This window comes from Triplophysa dalaica, chromosome 16 (assembly GCF_015846415.1).
Source record: "Triplophysa dalaica isolate WHDGS20190420 chromosome 16, ASM1584641v1, whole genome shotgun sequence".
In the NCBI taxonomy this organism is placed as follows: Eukaryota; Metazoa; Chordata; class Actinopteri; order Cypriniformes; family Nemacheilidae; genus Triplophysa; species Triplophysa dalaica.
In genome coordinates, this window is record NC_079557.1 from 12,066,201 (window position 1) to 12,089,899 (window position 23,699).

Here is a 23,699-nt window from a genome sequence, read left to right on the forward strand (position 1 = left end):
TATAGATATATATATCTATATAAAAATATATATATTATGTATAATGACACTATTATATCGTAATTGGTTGTCAGGTGGCATTACGTCATGAGTAGGCGGACTTCGTGCGGTTTACTGACAGGTACTTTTCCACCACATGACAGACACCGCCGTCACTATAAATTTTACTTCTGCAAGCTGATTGGCCATAACTCCCCTCTATCGCCCGCCTTACCTGCGCTCTGGTTGGACGAAATCAACGTGCCTGTGTCAGTCAAGCGATTTTTCGCCCAGTGACACTGCAGCTGTGTGTCCGGACATGTAGAGCTCATAGCGGCTTGGCCTTTGTTAGCGGGTCGGTGAAAGAACCGAGAAAGCTAGAGGAGCCGCATTCATGCACTTACAGAGAGGAAAATGATCATCTGTACAAAAAATATGGATTATCGCCTCGGAACTCAGTGCCAGTTGGTTCAAAATCAGGTAACGTACCAAATAACACTTTAGTTAACAGACCGTGTTACGTTTTCAGAGCAAACTGTAACTGTATTTAGACTTTTGGGCTTACAGTGAAGTTTCGAAGTTGACAGTCCGTTTAAAAACACAAAACGTCGAAACTTTTCCCATTGTGCTTAATTGATTCATAATTAAAATGTTTAATAAATAGTTACGTTTTGAATATACATTTCAAGTATTGAGTTCCTCTTTAAATGGAGAGTCCTCCGAGGCATGCTCCGTTATTCTTAATCACACATTAATGTGATGATTCATATTAGATTATAAAACTATCCGTTCGGGTATTTTTATTACAGTATCTAACGTACTTTTCAACCATTGAATTGCGACGGTTCACTTCAAGTTCTGGCTCAACGTATGTGTGTATGTCTCTGTATGGCTGAACCACTTGACATGTTTTATGTTTCGCACTATATGTATTAAATGTGGGAAAAGTTGTGCAAATCGCACCTGTTAATAACAAAGAATGTGATATACGTTTAAAATACCTCATTGTTGTCTTTCTATGTCCCTAGTTCCTACTTCAGCTGCTCATTGTCTCACGTCGCCTTTCACAAAACGCAACTTACAAAGGTTTGCGTTTAAAAAACTCATTTAATGTTTCTGAGGGAATTGCTGCAGGATTCTGGAACAATCTTAAAACCTTTGCTTTGGTGCAGTCCGGGGGGTTGCTAAGCCATGGCTATGGACTTTATAAAAAAATCCTTTTGTGCCAAAAATGTAATATTTTAAGCTTTGACATCATTCTGGAGTGTTAAAAAGAAGTTACGCGTGTTTACTGTCCTTTAAGTCTTATAAATGTATGAGCCCTTTGTCAGCGCGTTGAGTTGCTTGAATCTCTTGTTGTGTGCAAGACGGCAGATGAATCAATACTGTAGATTCAACTCACTGAAGTTATTGTGCATTAAGTAATTTGTTTTTTATTGTTTCCCCATTCCACATCTCATCTCATAACAGCCTCAAAGCTGTTTTTAAGCATTTGTTCAAATGAATCTTCTCAGTGTCCGTGACGCTGTCGCTTTTCATGTCGCGCTAACACACAAAGCACCGTGAATACGTACAGCCGTATAACGTGACACCGCGATCTACGTAACCCTGAGGGAAGATTAAACATTCATAAACGCATTTTCATGGTCGGGTTATTCGATTTGAGGTGTTTTCTGTGCCTCCCGAGTGTGTGATGTGATGCTGATGTACTGCCAATCAAACTTGTTTTTCTCCTCATTCGCCTGCAGTACCTCGCTTGGCCTGCGGGTGCGTAAGAGCGCCGTTCCGCATGCGAGAGAACAATAGAGGAATGTCATTTAAACATTTCTCTGGAATATGATCGCGTTTTTCTGCCCATAAAAATACCCCGAGCCTGTACATGAGCTGTTAACGTTATAAACACGGTCCCATTTTCTCTCGGTTGCTCTTTTATAAAGTAAACATGTCAGTGTCTTGTTTTAGATCTCCTCACTTTAGGCACATAGCCTCAACTGAATGTTATTGCAATCCAATAACAATCGGTGTTGATGTGGAATGAAACATAGTTAACACAATAAACTTGTAGCCATAATGGCAATATGTTGGCATATGATGTCTTTACTCATATTTGAGTATGTTGCTCCGTGCGAGCTGTGCAGGTCTCTATTCTTTATGTATGTCGCGCTGTCTTTCTTCTTGTCTGACTGTATCCATAATATGGATTCCATATGTGACTCGCCGTGTTTGTCTGTGTGCGTGTTTGCCATCAGGCCAGTTTCAGTCCAGCCCCCAGTGAGGTGCAGCTGGCTATTTTGTTCTTCCTGGCTTCCAGGTTGGCAAGCCAAAATAGTGCTTCCTTTGTAGAGAGGGAGAGAACGATGGGTTTGTGTAACAGACGTTGGGACATGTGCGGGTGTCAAGGATAGACCCCTCTAGGCCTTCTGAGAATGCAGATTGAATATCGCATCTTGCTCTTATTCTGGACTCTGTCCCTGAACTGATGCCTCCGGTCATTCAATGCCTCCTGTTTAGATAGTCCTCGAATGACAAAAGACCTGCAGTTGGCTGTTTTTCACAACATCAGTTTAATTTGGTTCTGTTAGGTGTATGACGAATGCCTTTATTGGATGTCTATAGGGGTTTGTGTTTTCTCGTGTTTTTGTCTTTGGGCTGTTTGACCAGCTAGAAATATTCAAATCACAATGTAAGGGTACACGCAAATCTATTCAAATCCGCTGTTTTGTTTGTTCACGAAACGTCACATGATAATGCACCTTTTTTGTAGCGATAGGACCTTTTGATGCTGGTTTCGGTGTATCACCTCAGGTTCAATTAACAAATGGTCTATAAATGAATTCAAAAGGCCAGAGAAACCGTCATTGTTTTTATGTGTCACAATTGAACCACACACGGTCTGATACATAGTGAGATGCTTTTCTATAACACACTTCCCACGATATTATAAAAAGCAACAATTATATAAAAAACTAAATTTGAAAGAAAACATTTCTGAAGATACGATTGAGAGAGTTTGCAAACATGAATTATGATCAACTTAAATTGGCGCCAAGAAATGAAAGTTCAGCTGAATTTTTGAGGGACTCGCCAAGAGGATATGAGACTGACTTCCTGTTCCGTGTTGACTGTTGGTAAAGACTTGTCTGTGCTAGTTACCGATGCTGATGAGACATCCTGTAGTGACAGTAAATATGCTTTCAAAATAGCCTTTCACTGTGACCTTGACCGTGGCTCTTTCTGATTTTATTCATCAACCTCATTTTCTGCGTTAAATAAGAGAAGTTTAGCTCTTGTTTGTTTTTCACATTGTTGTTGACAGCATCTGCTGCGTTGTTTCATTGAGCTGACTCTGTGGGTGTGAGCGAATCTGCCAGCCTCTCATATGACTTGCGTTAGTCTCTAATTTCCCTCTGAAGTTTCATTAGTAGTTAATTGCAATGTTTTGTCTAAATCCCGAGTCACAGACTACCCTGCTGTTTCGACTTGGGTCATCCTGTCAATACAGGCTTTATAAGCTCAATTCTGTATTAACCGCAATAGAATGTGGATTTTGTCTTTATTTACAGTTGTCTGTTTTTCTGGGTCACTGTTGATGAGTTTTGGGTATTTGAACAGGCTCAAAGACATGATGTATTTATTAGGGAAAGTGCACACGAGTCCCTGTGGTGAATCGCATGTGTTGTTTAAGGCATGTGCTCTTCATTAAATGGCGTGTGGCGTTAGTTTATTGTTTTAATACAATATGTCCAGAGGTTCACTGTATTATATGATTCAAAGTTATGGTCGTGCGTAGGACCTTCTCTGTAGCCAACGTGCCGGTTTTCCTCTATACTTGTTGTCTGCACCAACAGGCAATGATCACTGGGCGACAGTGTCCATGCGCGTGTTGCTTGTGTAACCAAGAAAAGATCAGAAGAAGCTACAGCTCGTAAACACAGAAGAACATATAATTTCCTTAGATAATTCATACGGAAATGCGTTTTAGTAAACATGACGCTATCGATTAGTTTTGTAACCTTTTTTTTCCAAACAGGCCAATCAATTTGCTTGAGTTCCCCGTAGAGTCCGTGTTGAGTTTATGCGTTGTTATATTTTTGGAGATGTGCACGTCAGGCTACGCAGAGCTACGCACAACCTACAGCGTTGATCCTACGCACGACTGTAAATTAAGGTTTAGATCCTTTCCCAGTGCATCAAAATCTCAATGGTGTCCAACCAAAGTATGGGTTGTGTGTAAAAATAGGCCACATCTTTACATGCATGTCTATGTCAAATGACTTATTGAATGTAATATTAGTCCATGGTACTCTGTATGGTATGTTTAACTTGCAGATGTTTTGCAATAGACTGTTTGTCGCATACAGAAACATAGTATTGCTTTCACCACCAGTCTGACGTGGATTTCTTGGATAGATGTGGGTCAGTCTCTTTGCTGGTATCTCATCGTACCGCTGACTTTTATTTCAGGTGGTTTCTCAAAATGACTCCTAAACTATCTGCAGTGTGAGTTGTTTGTTTTAAATATTAAATATCGAGCTTGTCAGACCTTTGAAAGTCCTTAGTCACAGGGTTGACACATTTTGGAAAGGGGTGCAAACCACTGTACCATCTCGATGTATTGACACAGTTTGTGTAAAACTCAACTCCAACACATTTTGAATATAAAGGGTCTCTCTAACACGGGTTTGGCTGCATACATTCACCGAAGGCCTTGATCGACGGTTCATATGTAAGTCTAGAGTCTGGAGGGATGTTTATGATGTCCCACATAAGTAAAGCAGGATTGCCGTATGTTTCTTATCTGTGCATCTGCTATCTCAGCTGTCTTTTGAACTATTTATAACCCTCTCCTTTCCATCAACCCCTTGTATGAAAAGCTTCAGTAGGAAGGGAAGACCAATAGGTGGACTTGTTCAAACTCTACAGTTCACTTGTTTTTGACAACAACTGCGACACACAGTTTTTACCCTTAAACATAACTTAATAAAATATAAAGCTATATATTAAGTAACAGATTGCCATGTATTGGACCCAATAGGGTTGGGCGATGTCTACCAAATTGGCATCGGACGATGGCTACAGCGCCCTGCGGCGTTATAATGTGAGGCGCGTCTGGCTCAAGCTGTGCAGAGACAAATCTTTATAAAAGTGATGCGCATCTTCTTTATAAAACGCAAGCTTCGCAGATATGCGTCTTCTTTATACAACACGAGCTCCACAGAAATAAAGTCAGGCTAGTCTGGTCTGTACATTGCTAGGTTTTATGCCGCGTAGGGTTGTGTATATTTGTTTAAAACACAGTTTGCAGCCGTAGCACAGATCAGTGAGAGTCACGTGACGAAAGTGAAACATTTGTTGGAATCACAATGCCGGTGTGCTGTCGAATTGTCCTACCCTGTCAGATTTATCTACCGCAGGGCAAAACTTAATATAATCTAAACCACATGGACAAAATAAACCGGAAGGATGATTTTTCAATGCAAAATACATCTCGGATAGTCCTATCAGCCTAAAATTAACACATTAAAAAGTTTACAGCGTAAATCAGATATCCTTCAGATATTACATATCCTTCAGTTTTTATATAAACAGGTAGGATTAATGTACAATGCAAAATACCCTATCAAATTGTCCTACCAGTTATTAATAAATATGTAGAGTGATTTCACAACGGAAATACAGATCGTGGTAGCAGTATAAAATTAACAGGTAGGATGATTATACATCGCAAAAATATATAATATTGACATACGCATGCCTGGTAGGACAATCTGACGGGTAGGATGACATTTCCGTGTTCATTTGAATTTCACCAGAAACAAACCTCAGGAATGACATGAAGTCATCTAACAGCAATGCAAAGACACATGAAAGTTGTGAAAGAAAATCAAGTTTATTCCATCATATACTGTATAATTTGAATTCAAAAATACATGATGTAAAACATTAGTATTGTGTTGTTTAAACATGAATACGAGCTTGATTTCTTTGCAGTAGTTCTATTTAAGATCTGCAAGCATGTTGTTATTTTTCCAGTTTATCCTGTTTCAAAAACAATATTTTCTTTTGGAGTTCAAGGTAGTTCACAGAGGTTCTTAGTACATGATTTTAACCTCTTATACAATATGTAAATACATTTAATCTTTTATGGTTATAAAACTTTACAGTACACAATTGTAATATACAGTATTTACTAGGCACACTTGCAAATACAGTAAACTGCACCTTTGTATTATTTATATTTATATTTTACATTTATATTCTATTCTTGTGTTATGTATATACTGTGTGTTTAAGACGATTGAGCTCCTGTAAACAGAACAAATTCCTTGTGTGCACACTTGGAAAATCAACCTTATTATGATTCTCATTCTGATGGAAAATAAAACTAAAATGATCGTTTTTTGTTAAGATAGTCTAAACTATTTATTTTTATATAATCATATTTGGTCTTCAGACTTTGCTGCACACACTGTGCCATCACTCCACTAATGTGAATATTCAGTAGTGTCAGTAAGAGTTACGTTGGCTCAGGTCTGTTTTGGCCGGGGCCCTCAGTTGTCCCCCCGTAACTATGTAACAGGATTTCAGTCAATACGTGACCGCATTCATGTTTGAGTTCAGTCACAAGCCAACCCCTTCGAAAGTGTAACTGACCTCCTCCTCTCCATGACTCCTGTCGGCCCAACTGAGTAGCTGTTTACTCGAAGAAGCCACTACTGTCAATGCTTCAAAAGACCTCTAACAAACACACAGCTGGACTTTCACATGCTAGAAAGAAGAGTCAAGATCTGTTAACTGCTGGTTTACTGTTTTATTTCTATATCTTTGGTCTTTAATGTTAAATTAAAGTTTTATTTGCTTATGTTTTGTGATTCAGCTTTGTGATTATTCTCCGGTCTCCAGTTTGTCTCTGCCATTTCTCCCCAAGAATTGGTTTGTGTACCAGGAGAGGAGTGGGAAGGATTTTCATAATCCCAGAGTCAGACACAAAGCAGGCCAGAAGGCACATGCACAGGGCTTCGGTTTTGCAGTCAGCAAAAAGCACAAAGACATTTAAAGCACAAAGACATGAATCAGCAATGCATATGTCTTCTATCCTTAATGCTGATTCAAGAAGGGCATCTGGAAATATTCTCTGCCACCCCATTTCTCTTTCTATTAGGTTTCTATTTATCAAAAGTAAGATTTTGCTTCTGCCCGCTGATTTAATAAAGCAGTGCCTGTAACTGCGGTTACGGTGACCAGTGTCTGGATGTATTTTAAGCATCTTGAGGTGTGAAAGTTGGAGATTCGGGTCAACAGACATCTGTCTAGTCGGTGTACTAAAGGAGGCCAAAACCGTAGTGGCCCGCTCCTCTTGAGGAATTTCTATTACTGTCTCCCTATACCCATGGAAGAGGTCTTATGTGTTTGCTGCTTTTTTTATGTAGCTATTTGAAGAATGTTTAGAATGAAATGTCTAGTGCATTTGTTATTGTAAGGTGGCTCTTTTAGGATTCGTATCAAATGTGCAATGTGTTGTTTCATATATTGCCTCCAAATAAATTTTATATTTTTAAATCCAATCTTTGTAAGGAAACAATTTCTCAAGGTTTTATTCTTTTGACAGGTGATGGTGAACTCTGAGAAAGACCGTGCTTCTCTGTTGCGTGTTAAGGCTTTGGCCAGCAGGGGGCGTCTGGACACGGTGTCTCAGCAGATGGCCTCCCATCCACAGTACCTGGAGAGTTTCCTGCGAACCCAGCACTACATCCTCTATATGGATGGCCCGTTGCCCCTGCCTTACCGCCATTACATTGCCATCATGGTAGGAGTATGGCACATACACAGATATTAAAATGGTGACTTACTGTAACATTTAATGGTCAAAGCACATTGATATCTTGTGGATCTCTTGTTGCTATTTGATGAGATACTTCAAGACCTCTACCTACAAATAGTTTTTATGTAGTTGTTTTTAAATTTGCTCATGCATTGTTTTAAGCGTCTTTGTGTTTATGTTTCAGGCTGCAGCACGGCATCATTGTAGTTACTTGGTGTCTTTGCACTCGGCTCAGTTCCTGCGTGTAGGCGGAGACCCGTCATGGCTTCAGGGGCTGGAGGCAGCGCCCCCGCGTCTACAACAGCTCGACCACATCAACAAGGTCCTGGCCCATCAACCCTGGCTCACAGCTCGCACACACATACAGGTACATGACATATGCAATACATTTGTTCTCTGATGAAGTAAATGCTCAGGTGATTTTTGTTTGTGTTTTAGAGTGTAGTAATGTTGCTCTTTTGTGTATTATAGGCGCTACTCAAAACAGGAGAGCAGTGCTGGTCTCTGGCTGAGCTGGTACAGGCGGTGGTTCTTCTGGCCCACTGTCACTCGCTTTGTAGTTTTGTTTTTGGTTCCGGTTCAGACCCGGACATCGCGGCCACTTCCAGGGTCCCTCACGGCACGCCCCCAGGCTTCTGTCTCTGTGACGCTGCTAACGGAAATACGGCCCTATCACCAGCCCCTGCTGCACCCCCTGAAAAAACACAACGGCGAAGGGTACGGAACGGGTCACCTTTCAACTGATACATTCAGTTGTAAAATCCATGGTGTCCATTCTTGAAACCACACTAAAATATCCTTTTAGTGTTAATAATTACTTGATTCAGCTAATAAACATTTGAAAAACTTGCAGTAAAAAAGAAAAACAATGGCAAGCAGTAGAAAATGATACAAATGAAATTAAAACTGTAAATTTACCAGATTTTTTGTATTAAACCGCTTTATTTATTTTACTTAACAGGAAATATATATATATAAATCAAAATGACATAAACACTTTACAAACATGGGGCATGACTGCTAACAATAATGGTTTGAATAATAACATGTTGTCTCCAAAACTTCTTTCGTTTTTGACAGTTAGAAGCGAGTAGTAATTCTGACAAAGCCTGCCTGGTTTGTTAAGTTAACATTTTCTGTGATTTTTTTACAGTCCCTAGACTCCAGCTGTGAGGTCGCTTGCTTTCGAGAGCAAATCCAAAAAGAGGAGAAGGAACGAAAAGGAGATCGAATAGGAGTGTCACAGACACTCCCACATGCAGGTATGACTAAGGTGGTGTGTCATGTAATCGCTGTAAACAGGATGTGTAATTTGGGTTAAATAATTAGTTATTTTTACACAAGAACTTTTTGTGTCAAACCTCCTTCGTGGAACCTGATATGGAGGGTCTCTCATAAGATGTCTTTCTCCAATTCAACCCCATATTAGATGCAGAGGAAGAGGAGGAGGCGATGTGCTCTGCTGACCCCTCCCGCTTCGTCACGGATCCAGAATTCGGATACCAGGAATTCACCCGACGGGAGGAGGACCATTTCCAAGTATTTCGAGTGCAGGTGGGGACAGACTCTACATTGGGTGTCACCTACCAAATGGAGGTCAGAGCCAAGGGTTTCGAAGAGTCCGAATTACAGCTAAAGTCCTCCCTCTTAAGACTGTCAAAACCTTAAAAGGAAGCTTTGTACCCCTGGCCAGTCCTCTCAGATGTCCATATCATTCAAGCAGGCTGTGTGTGTGACATTTGATTTAAATAGGACAAGTTTGTATGTTCTAAAGTTAGCAGTGCCAAAAATATGTTGTTTTTTGGTCGGTTGTATGTACAGGACTACTCGTGGGAGGATCACGGCTTCTCGCTGGTCAACAGGTTGTACTCAGATATAGGCCACTTGCTAGACGAGCGGTTTCGCAATGTGGCTTCCCTCCCTTTCCCTCATAGCCCCGACCTCAAAAGAGCCATCTGGAACTATATTCATTGCATCTACGGCATAAGGTACAATGTGATTCAAGCTTTGTTGTTTGTATTTGGTTTGTTGAAAGTGTCACATTGCGCTTCAATGAAACATGAAATTTAATGCAATAAAGTGATATCAAGAGACCTGGCTCTGAAATGAAAGACCTTGTAATACACTCCTACAATAAATTTCCAGTGGTTAATAAGTCTGTTATTAAAATCAATCATCTTTCAGGTATGATGATTATGATTACGGGGAAGTTAACCGATTGATGGAGCGTGGCATGAAACTTTATATAAAAGCCCTGGCCTGCTATCCCGACTCCAGCAAGACCCCTCTGTGTCCGCTCTCCTGGGCTCCTATCAAAGCTTCAGAGAAGGTGCTTTTCTTCTCTTACCTGCATTCCTGCCCAACATTTCTGTCTACATTTTTGTACCATCTGTCTTTCATTTACACCTTGTTATGCTGTTATATGTCTTTAAAGTGGACCTTACCATACAAAACACTCCATAATCACAGTTCTGTTGTTTTTCTTTCCACTTATAGGTCCATGTAAATGTATTGGTGATGGAGGCACGTCTGCAGGCCGAGCTGCTGTATGCGCTCAGAGCCATCACTCAATACATGATCGCGTAGGACACAAGTATTTAACGCCACAGAGACACAGTGTGACACAATCGCATGGGACAATAGAGGAAAATCACAGATGGAGAAGTAATACGAACGCGAGATCTGTCACTTCTATATGTGTTGTGTCTGTGATACATGGCGAGTTTACTGGCGTGACACAAGGTACTTTTGTGAAACAATTCTTTGCCAAAGGAGAAACTTTAGGAAAAACGGTGCAAAGCAATCTTTCCTGTCATTTCTGCATGTTTTCCCTTCTGCTTTGTTTCTATAGTGTTCTGTGAGTGTACTCTTCATTTTCTACCTTTTTTAGTATCATTATCTCGGATTGTTAATGTGCAATTATTTTTATTCAGTTGTTATTAATATTTTCCTCGTTGTTTGTTTGTTTTTGTTGTCGAAAGAAAGAAGTGTCCAACTGTTTGATTCCAAGGTATCGGTTTCTTGGAAGGGTCTAAGCCAATTGAGTCACTGTTTACAGGATATGAGTGAGAGGACAAATGTGTTTGCTTAACATGGCTTTCATATGTTAAATGTTGAACAGTGAGATCAGAGCAAAATTTAACAAAGGGTATGAAAATGCCTGATACTTTGGTTTTAATTAGCACTTTTAAGACAGTATGTAGATTATCTCCATAAGCTTTATTCGGCACACAATTTGTCCAAGTAGCATTTTTCACTCATTTAGATTAAAAAATGATGATGTGTACGGATAATCACGCCTGTTGCACAGGCGGTATAAATATCGATGTGGGTACATTCATAGGTTTTGTAACACCTGGTCTAATTATTCATCTCAAACTTAACAATGGCAATGTTTAATTTGGACAGTCAAATGCTTACATTGCATTCAAATTTTCTTTATTTGGTCTCTCGTGGCAGACAATCTGTTTACCTGCTCTATACAGACTGCCCTGTTAACGCACTAAATAATTAAACTCCCTTAAATTGTCTGCTAAATAGAAATGAATAACTATCCACTGAGTGATTTGTCAAATGACCAGTGATCACTGAAAAATATTGTGTGGACATCAAGTGTTAGTATGAAGTATATAATAATTGGGACTTATTTTATTTTATCTTTTTTTTTTTTTTTAAATAAGAAGTCACCGTGAAATGTACGCGAGGAGATAAATATTCAGATAAGCTTATGAAAATGTGATTTTAATATTGACATGATGGTGTAGATCAAATGAAGGACTTGTGACAGAACAATTTTGTCAACTTTGTCTTTCTAATGCGAATGGGTTCACGGTCAGCCCATCTGCACCGATTGTTCTTTTCTTTGCACTGAAACTTTTGCACGTATACCAAGTGTGATCGAAATGCCTCTTTGCAGCTCTTCATTACAAATGTCTTGGAGAGGTATTGATCCCACTGATGCCATGAATGTTGGGAAGGCCAATGACCTGTACTGTGTTAACTCATGGCTGGCTGGTTACGAAAGTTGACGAAACAACTTGGGCGCCACCTGTGTGTCTATGTGTGTTAAACGTTGCATTATGTTTGTTCACTTTTAAGTGTCTTTTTTTTGCGGGATGATGATGGTGTTTATTGGTTTCATCAGAAATTTGTACAGAACTCATACAGGAGCTGTTGACTCGTAGCTCATCGGTATGACTACACTAGACTGAAGTTTCTGAACTAAACCTCACGCTACTACATTAACAGTCATTCAAGCTGGGATTGGAGGAGGAAGCGTTCTTTATGAAAGCCTACTGACAGTAAACACCAACAACGTACAAAATGCTCCAACAGTTTGTTGTGGAGCAGAATAGGACTGCTGAATGAATGGCCATTCTACCTTAAGCAGGACTGTCTTAAATGCTTGTTCTTGAATGGCAGTCTGCCACATCCCTGAGATGTAGACTACCACCTCAGCTGGAGGACAGAACGAACGAGCAGGGCATTTGCCAAAATGTTTATTTACCACGTAAATGTAGGAAATATAAAAATTTAAATGACCAAAAAAAGAAAAAAAACTTAAAAATGAGCAAAAAACTTTTGAAATGTGAAAGCTTATTTTTTCTATAAAGAAATGCAATATGATTGCTGTGTCCTGTTTTTATTTGAAGCTTATTGACAAACTCATATTTATCAGGTGTAGTGATTTGGTTTGGGTGATAAACTTCATGGTTAAATGAATACACGAAATGCTTGTGGAGTTGTGTTAAAAAATGTGGAGATGGAAACTTGTGAGACTACGCCATCTATTGACAACCTCCGTGCTCATCCTCTTGACGAAAAACATTATTGCATTGGCTACTAGAGGCCCTCAAGATGACTTAAAATGCTTTAAAACAAGCTATAAAGATCTAGATATTCTTATTGTTATAAAACAATATACACATTTATAGATGTGCCAAACTTTAGGAAGTTATTGTGTTGAAATGAGAGGGTGTCTTTTCAAATATGGGGAACCATAGCACCTCCTAAATGTTGAGGTTTGCCTTATATTAAGGCATCTTTCACAATTTTGGTCAATTAATAGATTTCACATGTCTGCATAATTTAACACACCTGATTCAATTCACCCAGCCTATTAGCAAAGACTTTCAAGTTGAACTTGGTCAGAAAATGTGTTGGGCAATGCAAGGACAGGGATATTGAGGTAGGGCTTCTGTGAGACCTCATGTGCCTGAGAATGACATATGACTTGATGATACATTACATGATACTTAATTATGAAGTTGCACCTTAAAAGTACAGTGTATAAAATTTAGCGCCATCTAGCGGCGAGGTTTCAAATTCCAACCAGTGGCTCACTCCCTTTCAAAGCACTAAGATGTTTCCACATTTTTGCTTCTTTACCGAAAGATCACGTATTTACAAAACGTTCTCTGTAGAGCAGTTTGTCCGTTTAGGGATTCTGTAGAAACAACATGGTGAATTCCATGTAAAGGGACCCGCGGTGTATGTAGATAGAAATCTCTCATTCTAAGATAATAAAAACATAATGCATTATGTAAGATCCTTATACACCTCTTAAGTTATGTGTATTATATTGTATTTATGTCAATAGATCCTCCAAAAAATGACACACTGGGTCTTTAACTATTTTCTCTGCATTGAATGACCTTCATCTGTTCCAGATCAATTGAACAATTGAATACTGAATGAACAAAACTTAGTTAAACAAATTAGGTTTATTTCTGTTATGCTGAACTGATTTTAATGACCTCTTGCTAACAAAGTTAAGGGGAACAAAATAAATTGATAAAAAAAGCAATCAAGTACATATACATTTTATTGGTTATGCACAACTCTTCAGTCTTACATACTGCCATAACCCAAAACAAAGATAAAAACAACCAAGACCAATAACTACAGTTTTGTGTTATCAATTGGGATATTTAGCTAAATGAAAACTTAAAGGAACTAAAATCAATACTAAAGAAGATAAATGAAAAAGGAAGGCTAATATCAAATAAGGAAAATAATAAAGAGTGATTTGAAAAGAGGGAAGGTGTGGAATTTCCTGCATTTCATGCAGTGGCCCTTTAGAAGGAATCTTTAATCACTCGCCCTTTCATCATTTCAGACCTGTATGACTTTCTCTCTTCTGCAGAACACAAAAGAAGATATTTTGAAGAACGTGTGGCGGTACCCATTCAATTCTATTGTAAGGACACAAAAACCAATGCAAGTTGTCTGGTTATCAACATTCTTCAAGAATAAAGTCATACATGTTCGAAATGACAAGCAAGTGTGTAAATGATTGCAGAATTTTAATTTCTGGGTGAACTATCCCTTGAAGGTGTCCCGATGGAGCCAATACATTATTTAACATTACAGCCAACTCTTTAAACAAATCCGAAATAAGCTTTCAACCCTAGAAATCCTCTTCTTTCTGAAAACTGTGTATCCAATTAACTACATTAAGAAAACGTCAAAGCTGACGCGCTTGGGTTTTCTGAAAGCTGTACCATTTGTTTTCAACTATCACTTTAAAGAAGCTTCATTACACAAACACAAACATGAGAAAAGGTATGAGCACATTAATGTAAACGGTTGATTGAATTTAGCCTGAATCATCAATTGGTATAACAAATCATGCTGATATCATTCGTGAGGTGCATTATTACAACATTTGTGGCGAGATGGCAAAGCCCCTCCCTCCCTCCCCATTCACAGCTTTATAATATATATAAAACAGAGTTGGGGAATTAAAATATAGGTTAATTTCTCATACTATTCTACAGTTAGAAATCAAGATGTGTTGCATAAAATTATTAAAGGCCCTGATGTCAATATGCACCAATCCAATATGGCCCTCTTCAGTTGTTATTTAATATCTAGCACCAATGAATAGGAGAAAAATGATTCCTCTTGTAAGGAGAGAGTGCTTTAGCATCTAAATACTCACACCATTACATCCAGCTCTCAAACAAAAACACAATATACAAAAAAGAAAATCTTAAGAATGCTGGTTTAAAACAGTGTAATTTATCTAAACAAATTAAAAACACAACGTCAACCCTTGTACTACAGAGAAAGTATGTTAAACAAAAAAGGGCATTAAAACTGTATGATCTGCTTTGCAGCGACATGCTATAGTGTTCATTGGCAGTTTACAAGTGTTTGTAGGAATTACAAATGCATACATTGGATACATTTCATAGTAAACTGCAACATTAGATATATTTCAGCAATGTTAAAAAAATCTATGGTGATGTTGGCTTGCATAAATGACTCATAATTTAGAAAAGGCCATGAGCAATGATGTTATATCTTATTACTTCTCTACAGAAGTTGTTTTAATTATTATTCGTAACCCTGAGAGTGAAACATTCCATTAATCATTTTCAGTTGGATCAGTCTTGCATTCTGAGATGAAATCAGCTTCATTGCTTTGAAATTAAGGACTTTTAATGCAAGCAAAACATTGCTTTTCCTTCTTTTAGCACAATCTGTGATCGTAAATCGATGTTTTAAGAGCATGGTATTATACACTCATGCAATCAATCAATTTATAATTAATTCGCGATTTTTGTAAAGCTTATCTGTACTGCTGCGGTCTCACGCTTTTCAGACATGCAGTTCTTAGTGTTCCTTTGGTTATGTATAAAATCTACATGCATCTCATCTTTTACAAAAATAAAAGATTACATAGAAAATGACCGTTAAAAATGATCTGTAATATCTTTTGCTCAGATTCGTAAAAAAGCACATTAACAGCATGTTTTCTTATTAGTATCTTTCCCCAATAATATTACAATTTAAATTGATATATATATATATATACGTACATATATATATTTTGCTCTCCAATAACAAAAGGTGAGTAGTGCTGTTTATGAAAAACTGATTATTAAAATAACTTTTGCCCCTTGCCTTTAGTACACAGTCAATATACCATAACGTACACATTATTAAAGCCTTAATCTTGCAGATTTTTCACCTCACCAAAAAATAACATGCTCCTCCCCATAAATGAAACGATTCAGCATAACCTTAAATTCTGTGCTAGTGTGTTGGAATCAAGTTTTGGGAGCATTAAACATGTTTGCACACAAACACACCTACATAGACCCCCTTGGGCAAACAACCAAAATCCTAAGCGATTGCATTATGCAAAAGGGCACTCGATTTCCAACGATAACACTATGCTATTTCACCTGTTGGCAGGATTTAAATGCATCAAAATGCCCTATGTAAAATCTGATTTCTTCATAATGTTGTCATTACAAACAAAACACTTAAGAGCAGACGAATCATTCAATGATCAGCCTCTACTCTTTAGTACAACAGAGAAAAAACACCTTCTTGAGAGCATAAAACCCAAACATTTTTAAAAAATTTAAAATGGAACACCAGCATCCCCCAAACCACCTCGAAATCTTTCAGCCCCTTCACATAAAAGGTGTGCGTGTGTCGTACCGCTGAGAGTGCTTTCAGAGCACACAGGGCTGATCCTCCGTGAGACCTTTGTCTCTGTGAGACCTTTGCCACTCTGGTTCTGATATATGAAGAGGATTCATATTGTTCCCATCAATCCTGTGGTGCCATGTTGAGTTCCTCGGAGTGGGTCTGAGATCAACAGCCACATTATGTCAGCTGTGTCACTGTCAAGTTATACCAGAACAAAAAGACCGTTCAACCTCTCAGCAGCCGATCAATAAACGAGATTTGACGCCGAAAGATCTACAGAGTTTGATCCTCCTGGCTGAATGAGTTTCATTTTTAAGAACAAAGAACATGAGTACCATCCGTCTCACTCTACTCTGGTGTCACTCATCATTTGCATTACTGTAATAAACCCAATTAGTTGTTTATTAATTGTGCTTGTTTAGTCTTGGTTGTCTCACAATTGGCCTAGACAACTCCCAAAAAACTGCAACTTTCAAAAAAGATGTTGCACACAAAACTCAAAAGAAAAAAATAGGTTTCAAGACCATGTTTGGTCTGTCCAACAGCACATTCTTCAAGTTGACGTTGGCACTTAAAATGTACGAGGTTCTTTCGTCAACTGGTTTGAAAAAATCTGACATGAGACTTTTTGGCCAAGTTAGCCAAAACAGTGTGTGTGTTTGAGGTACAGTGGCATATGCAGAGGCAAAAACTGAGACTGTCCATTTTTGTATTCCTGAATGAGGGACTGTCCTGTGACTAAAGAAAACATTGATAAATGCATTGAGAAAATAAAACATAACATACATGCATTACACACAAAAAAACTAAAACAGAACAGAAACAAAAACGAATTGCTTAAGAGGACATTACCTGTTTTTATGTTTCATATCAGAATTAGCTGGGTACCCAGTTGTGGGAGGAACTTTGTGTGGTTGCTGGCCCGGTATAACCCTGTCCACCCATTATGATGGGGTCAAAGTTAAAGTCGACCAAATCTCCATCCATCAGATCACTGTTGATAATGTCTTCCACGTTACAGTCCAGGTTTTCGGTGAACATCTCAATATCCAAGTCTGTAGGTAGTCGATCCTGGAGAGGGATAAAACAGGGCGGTGTCGAAAATTGGCACAAACCTTGCATACCACCGTTCCCACCAGGTGACGGGACTGCTCCGTGCTGCAGAAGCCCTGGCACGTGATGCTGGGTCTTTACGGTTGAGAGCTGAGGCGGCTCATGGTTCATGCCTGAATGCATCATTGCGAAGCTCATCTGCGAGTGCTGAAGTTGGGGTTGATTCTGGAGGGACATTTGCCCCACAGCGCTTGTGTCAATGCTCTTACTCAACATCATTTGACTTGGCTTGGTCTGATTGCTTGAAAGAGATCCCCCGAGGCCTAAAAGGCCTCCTTGACTTGGCATGAGAGGATCCATTTGGGTCATCATGACTTCGCTGGGTGGGGGTGAATCAGAGGTAAGAAGAGCCTCGAGGCTGGATGGCACATGAGGACTGAAACCACCATGGGATCCAGGACCTGACAGAGGGCTGAAGAGCGAGTTTCCGAAGTTCGAAGGGCTCGTGCTGGATCTGCCACTTGTGTTACTCCCTGGCGGAGTAGATCCCGGTGATGCCTTCGAAGATGCCAGCCGTCTAAATGAAGGAAAGCTGGACCCTCGAGGCAGCAGAGTGGATGCAGAAGGCAGCGGCTGAGGAGGAGCAGGAGGGGCTGTGCTTGGGCTCGCACCCCCTTGCGGACCCGTCATCAAAGTAAGCCCGTCGATCAAGTCCAGTTCTTCCATGAGGGTCTCGGTTAGTGTTGGAGGAAGATTACCTGTAGAATAACCCGCCAGGAGAGCGTCCTCGGGTAATTCCTCTTCGTCCTCCTGCCCTGTGGCGATAGGAGAAAGCCTGCCACTAAGAGTGCTGGCATTAGAGCTTGTGCGTGGCCTGAAACTCGTCCACATGTCAGGGTCATCCAGGCTGCCACGAGAGGAGGGGCTGCTGCTGTTCACCCCCCACTTTCCAAACTGGCTCTGAGATCCAGGACTGTCTGCACCACTGGTGCCAGAAACGCCCTCACCCTGCATCGCAACAGCGGAGCCTCCGATCCCAGATGCTCCAGCCTGCTTTTTAGTTTGTTTAGCCCGCATGCGACTTTTAAGCAGTTTACTGCTGTTGTCCATCGAGGCGGCACGGCGGCGAGGGGCCTTGCCTGTCTTACCCCCCTCTGGGTTAAGCATCCACCAGGAACTTTTCCCTGTCGACTCATTGTGCACTCGAAGGAATTTGTTGTGAAGCGACAAGTTGTGGCGAATGGAGTTCTAAATAGAGAAACAAAATGAGGGTATGAATTAATTTAACTTGGGTAATACAAATTATTTCAGGAAATGTCAATACCTTCCATCCAGCAGAACTGTTACTGTCTCCCTTATCCTTAAAATACGGCACCGTTTTCACCATCCAGTCGTAAATCTGAGCCAGAGTAAGTCGTTTCTCTGGCGAGTTTTCGATGGCCTGGCTGATCAGCTCTGCGTACGACTGGTTACCCCAGGCATTACGTCGGGAAGTGCCTTTTCGAGGCGTAGCCCCGCCCACTCCGGTGAGGACTCCTCCCTCCGTCACCGCAACTTTATCAGGCTCAGATGTGGTTGGCTGAGGGTCGTGTTTATCTTCCTCGGTGGGCGGAGTCCCAGCAGCAGATTCTGAGCCGTCCGTCCCGCCCGTTTTGACAGCTGAAATGTCGGGTCTAGGCAACGGCCATGTACATGACCTCGGTCGGCTCTGCGGCTCAAAATCTGGGTCAATCGGGGGTACGTTTTCTTCCTCCATAATGTGATGTAATCCAGACAATTTCTGAAGAAGACTTCAAACAAAAGTGTTCTGTGGAGTAACTTGTTTTTTTTTTCTCAGACGATTGAGGTATTATATCTCACCACAAGTTTATTATAGATACCAAATCTAACCGCATTAGTCAAAAGGTAATGGAGCAAATTCACAATAATATCAACACACCAATAGAGTCGGTTAATCCTCAAATGAGAGATTAAAGGGGTTTAATAATCTCCTTAATAGTAACTAACATAAAGCTTATGATCTACACAGGCCAAACGAGGATGGGGGGGTTTCTTTGTTTACGTAGAAAGAACAAAGGAACTTCACAACACTATCACTACACCAAAACAGCTGGATTGGTAGCAGTGCGTATTGAAATAAACACATGAGATAATGGAGTGACGGTGTGATAAATAAAAACCGTTTGACAAGCTTTGCTTTAGATAAAAACGTTTAAAGAGACAAAAATACGCCAAATCCAACCATTTTCACATGCGGTTAAATAAGTAGAATTGCAAAACCAATAGGAGCATACGGCGTAATTGTTAAAAATAACCACATCCCATTCTAGCAGCGATGCTTGATTGGATTTCGCAATTAGACGTACAAAAACTAGATTACACAAACGTGCTTCTTTCCACAAATAGCGATGAACCAATTTAATATGAGAGCATCACACAGTCCAATATTCAAACGTGTAAACTAAGTATGTTTCTAGCGTAACTACCACACAATTTAATAATACTGCCCATTTAAGAGTAACTTATTCAAGTGAACGGGAAAGCTGCCTGTCAAAGTCAACCGACCTCCTGTCAAAATATTATTGAGTTAATCAGGATTCATCGAGTTACAAACATAAAAAACGTGAGGCGTAAAACGGACTAAGTGCATCTCAAGTGTCCCCGACACAAATCCTTTGAGTTTGATGAACAAAAAATAAATGATTTGAAAAGCCGGCGAAAAAACGCTCTTTAACCTAAAATGTCATAATGCTCAAAATTCTACATGAAAAAATACCAAAATCAATGTCTTACAATAGTGCTCGTTCGTAATGGGTTGTTTTAGGGCTTTAAAAATACGAAAAAACTGTGTTATTCTCGTTCAAGTTTGCAAGGTCCTCCACGCTGTGTGCTGGCGCGTGTCACCATCTGCCATGTTTCTCGAGACGCAGCTACACACGATGCTCACGCGGGCACAGCTAAGCCGAACGTGTCCGTCCGGTAGAAGTTATCCAAAATCCAAACACAGTCGACGTTCACCTTATTCCTCGAACAGACAAAAAGTTGTAGCTTTTCTACTTCCTGAATTTAGCCGCCAGCTCGTCGGCCTCCGGGACAAAACTCGAAGCGTAGTTTTACTACGGAGAGAGTAACTAGATGGCCACCTAGTTAGCCAACTCAGTTTTTATGAGTTAAAACGCCTCCGGTGAAAGTCGAAGAAACAAGCCTTTCTTTAATAGCCCGATAGATTTAATACGAAATCGTTTCCCTTTGGTTGTTAACAGAGACAGGCGAACGTCTATTGAAGAGCTTTCTTGTTTTGTTTTGACTCGAGGCGAAGACTCCCTTCTGACGTCTGTTTACCACAGCCAGACAACGCGTTCTGCGCATGCGTCAAAGGGATTGATGGGAATTGCAGTTGGTCATGTGACGGGTTATCCTGGTGCGCCGTAAATACGGCCGGAGCGAACCGGGATCTCGGAAAAGACTGAGTACACGAAATAGTCGTTATGTAATGGTTCCTAAAGTTGCATTTGCGTGACAGAGATAGAGAGAGGGAGGGGTTCTGGGAGTAAATGGTTTTGTCATTTTAAGGCATAGGTGAGCAAGTGAATCTTTGCGCGAGATCTTCTGAGCCCTTGTGACCCGGTGTTAGAAAATTGCAATCTCATTTCTTAATGAAGATCAAGTGGATAAAAGCTATTTTTATGTTAGATGTTTACTTCAGAATGTCATTGTATGAAAGGAAGTTCTGAAATCCCAGGTTACTTTTACGGATGAACTGTTTTGCTTTTCAAATCAAGTTGATGGAAATTTACATTCTTTTAGAAGAGGTCCCTGAACGATGTTATGCAAATGCCTATGAATTTAAAATAGATGTACCATCTGCTAGTGTGGCGTTCCTTCTAGGTCAGCTGTTGCTCGTCATTCGAAAACCATCGGTGTGGCTACATTAAGGACTACAATTCCCACAGGACCTTTTTATAAGGCATTAACCCCTTTCCCAGAATTGCAGTGGGCGGTCTAGAGTGGATTGCATGATGCAACTCCTCAGTCTTTAGTGATAATGTAGAATGGGGCTATAATCTCCCCTTGAGAAACACCTTTGATTTAATTTGAAATTAATGACTTTTGACCAGAAATACTCCCGTTGTAGGAAAAATTACTTTATCATTGTTTTTGGTCTGTTGAAAATTCAAAAGAAGATTTTTTTAAGAATGTAGGACAGCAAACAGTTCTGGGGCACTTTTGACTATTATTGTAACGTTATTTTTTCCCTACCATGGTTGTCAATGGGGGGCAAAATATGTCCGGTTATGAGAATTCTTCTAAATATCTTTCTTTGTTCATCAGAACAAAGACATTTATAGAGATTTGGATCAACTCGAAGCTGAGTAAATGATGACAGAATTTTTTTTTTGGTGAAGTATCAAGAAGTTAAAGAGCGCCCTCTACAGCAAGTTACAGAGGTTATGTTGAGTCTCAAATGCAAAAATAGTATATAAGAAATTATATTTAATAATTTGAATATATAAAATCGTCTACATAAGAATTTTCAACTTGGTTTACATAAGATAAAGCAAACATTGTGCCTTCAACCAGCAAGCGGGATTTTATGTACACATGTTGTACAAAATGTTTATTGACCATGTTTTATTACATTGTTTTTTGAATAAAATAAAAACTACTAATAAAGCATGTAATTGTTGTGTAACGTTTATTATTATTTTGTTATGTTTTCAAATATAATATTTCAGCAAATAATTGTTTAAAACATCTGCTGTTCTTATAAATGAGCGGTTGTCAACACTGCTCTATGGGACCCACATAATTACCCTAGGATCACTGATATATAAAAGATGCACTTCCTATTCTGGAATCAAGGCTAATGTCTAAAGGAATGTAATATAAAAGGTAGTATATAGTATATATATATCAAATGGTACATCTTACAGAAAAATTAATCGAACACGACAGAAGTTGTCAGGAACATTCGACGATATGATGGCCGGACCCCCACCATGACAAAGTGATAACCACCATGTAAGAGACGATTTTAATGTTTGCAGGGAAACTTTAAATACAAAAGGTAAACTCTTTTCATGGGAAATTAAGCAATGGGTTAAGGAAGATGGTCTACTCAATATCAGTTGCCCCAATATTTGTGATATCCCCAATCCCACCAATTGGATACTTGCACAACCAGTTGTAGATGTCAAATCACAAGAGAACTTATGTGATAATTATTTAAATGAATATATAAAAAGCACATGCTACTCATTTCCGCAGATATATTTACAGACGGTTCAAAGAGTGTAGACACTGGTAGGACATGGGCTGTGTTCCAGAGTGAGGTGAGGTGAGGAAGGTTGGAAGGATAACACACGGCGCATCAGTATATACAGCTGAGATGACAGCAATTCTAATGGCATGAGAGTGGGTTTATGAAGTTAGACCTGATAAGGTCTCAATGGCAGTCATTGTGAGTTTAAATTCATTGGAAGCAAATAGAAATGGCATTTTAACAGAAAACATAATTAGGTTATACAGTCTACGACAGGTGGGAATAATAATTTGACTTGTGTGGGTAACAACTCATGCATAGGAATTCAAGGTAATGAGGAATTCAAGGTAATACGCAGACAAAATAGCCAAAGAATCAATAAAGAAGAATGAACCAAATATAAATACTCCACTTAAAACTAAACACTTTAGTTTTAAAGCATGCAATAAGAAATGTCATAGAGGTTGGGACTCATGTCATACAGGTCGGCACTATTAAAGGTTCAAACCATACAGAATAGTAAAGTAATTCATAACTGAAGCTGAAGAGAACAAGTTGTTTTTACACGTCGAAGAACAGTTCATTAAAATCTAAACCATAACATTAAAGGGAAGCATAACCAGTGTTGGGTGTAACTAGTTACTCAGTAATTAGTTACTGTAATTTAATTACTTTTCCCTTGAAAAGTAAAGTAAGGGATTACTCATATGTTTTCTGTAATTTAAATACAGTTACTTTTGATGTAATTAAACTAAATACTTTGTTAAATGTATGCGTGTGCAATAGCGTAATTGACTTCAAATTCTTACTTTAAAATCTGTGCTTTAATGTATAATTCTCACATTTGTAATACTTTGGACAGTAATCTAATTACACTATTGAATATGTAATGAGTAACTAGTAATTAAATACTTTTTCAGAGTAATTTACCCAACACTGAGCATAACACAGTTACTATGTGACGCCTGTTCAATGGGGGAGACTGTAGAGCATGTCCTGAAGAAATGTAAGGCATATGAACAAGAGAGGAGGAGTCTTCAGGAAGAATAAAAAGCATCAGGGTATCAGGAATTTACACTTACCAGTTTATTAAATGACAGTCCAAATTCAGGAATACAAATAAATGCAATCAAG

The 23,699-nt window shown here is 39.3% G+C and overlaps 2 protein-coding genes across 3 annotated transcripts; one reads left to right on the forward strand and one right to left on the reverse strand.

Moving 5' to 3' along the window:
* Positions 1-244: 244 nt before the first annotated feature.
* Positions 245-12,427, forward strand: sesn4 (sestrin 4). The gene is made up of 9 exons (XM_056770112.1): positions 245-459; positions 7,589-7,786; positions 7,986-8,168; positions 8,273-8,518; positions 8,955-9,063; positions 9,231-9,355; positions 9,623-9,789; positions 9,986-10,130; positions 10,298-12,427. The coding sequence occupies exons 1-9, from the start codon at positions 394-396 to the stop codon at positions 10,385-10,387; spliced, it is 1,329 nt and encodes a 442-aa protein (XP_056626090.1). The 5' UTR covers positions 245-393; the 3' UTR covers positions 10,388-12,427.
* A 1,180-nt stretch (positions 12,428-13,607) lies between these two features.
* foxo4 (forkhead box O4) lies at positions 13,608-21,134 on the reverse strand. Of its 2 annotated transcripts, none has more exons than XM_056769506.1 (3): positions 18,627-21,134; positions 17,102-18,550; positions 13,608-16,981 (listed from the first exon to the last, which is right to left on the reverse strand). In XM_056769506.1, exons 1-2 carry the CDS (start codon positions 19,056-19,058, stop codon positions 17,126-17,128), a joined length of 1,857 nt encoding a protein of 618 aa, XP_056625484.1. In that variant the 5' UTR covers positions 19,059-21,134; the 3' UTR covers positions 13,608-16,981; positions 17,102-17,125. The 2 variants fall into 2 exon arrangements, with proteins under 2 accessions (XP_056625484.1, XP_056625483.1); XM_056769505.1 differs by having other exon boundaries at positions 13,608-16,987; positions 18,627-21,132.
* Between the last annotated feature and the right edge of the window lie 2,565 nt (positions 21,135-23,699).

Bases quoted from the DNA above. Each gene is read 5' to 3' on its own strand.
- sesn4 (XM_056770112.1), top strand. From the start codon at position 394: ATGATCATCTGTACAAAAAATATGGATTATCGCCTCGGAACTCAGTGC. The intron at 8,169-8,272 runs GTACATGACATA...TGTGTATTATAG, and splicing joins CAGCTCGCACACACATACAG to GCGCTACTCAAAACAGGAGA. The intron at 9,790-9,985 runs GTACAATGTGAT...ATCATCTTTCAG, and splicing joins CATTGCATCTACGGCATAAG to GTATGATGATTATGATTACG.
- foxo4 (XM_056769506.1), bottom strand. From the start codon at position 19,058: ATGGAGGAAGAAAACGTACCCCCGATTGACCCAGATTTTGAGCCGCAG. The intron at 18,551-18,626 runs GTATTGACATTT...TTCTCTATTTAG, and splicing joins ACAGTTCTGCTGGATGGAAG to AACTCCATTCGCCACAACTT.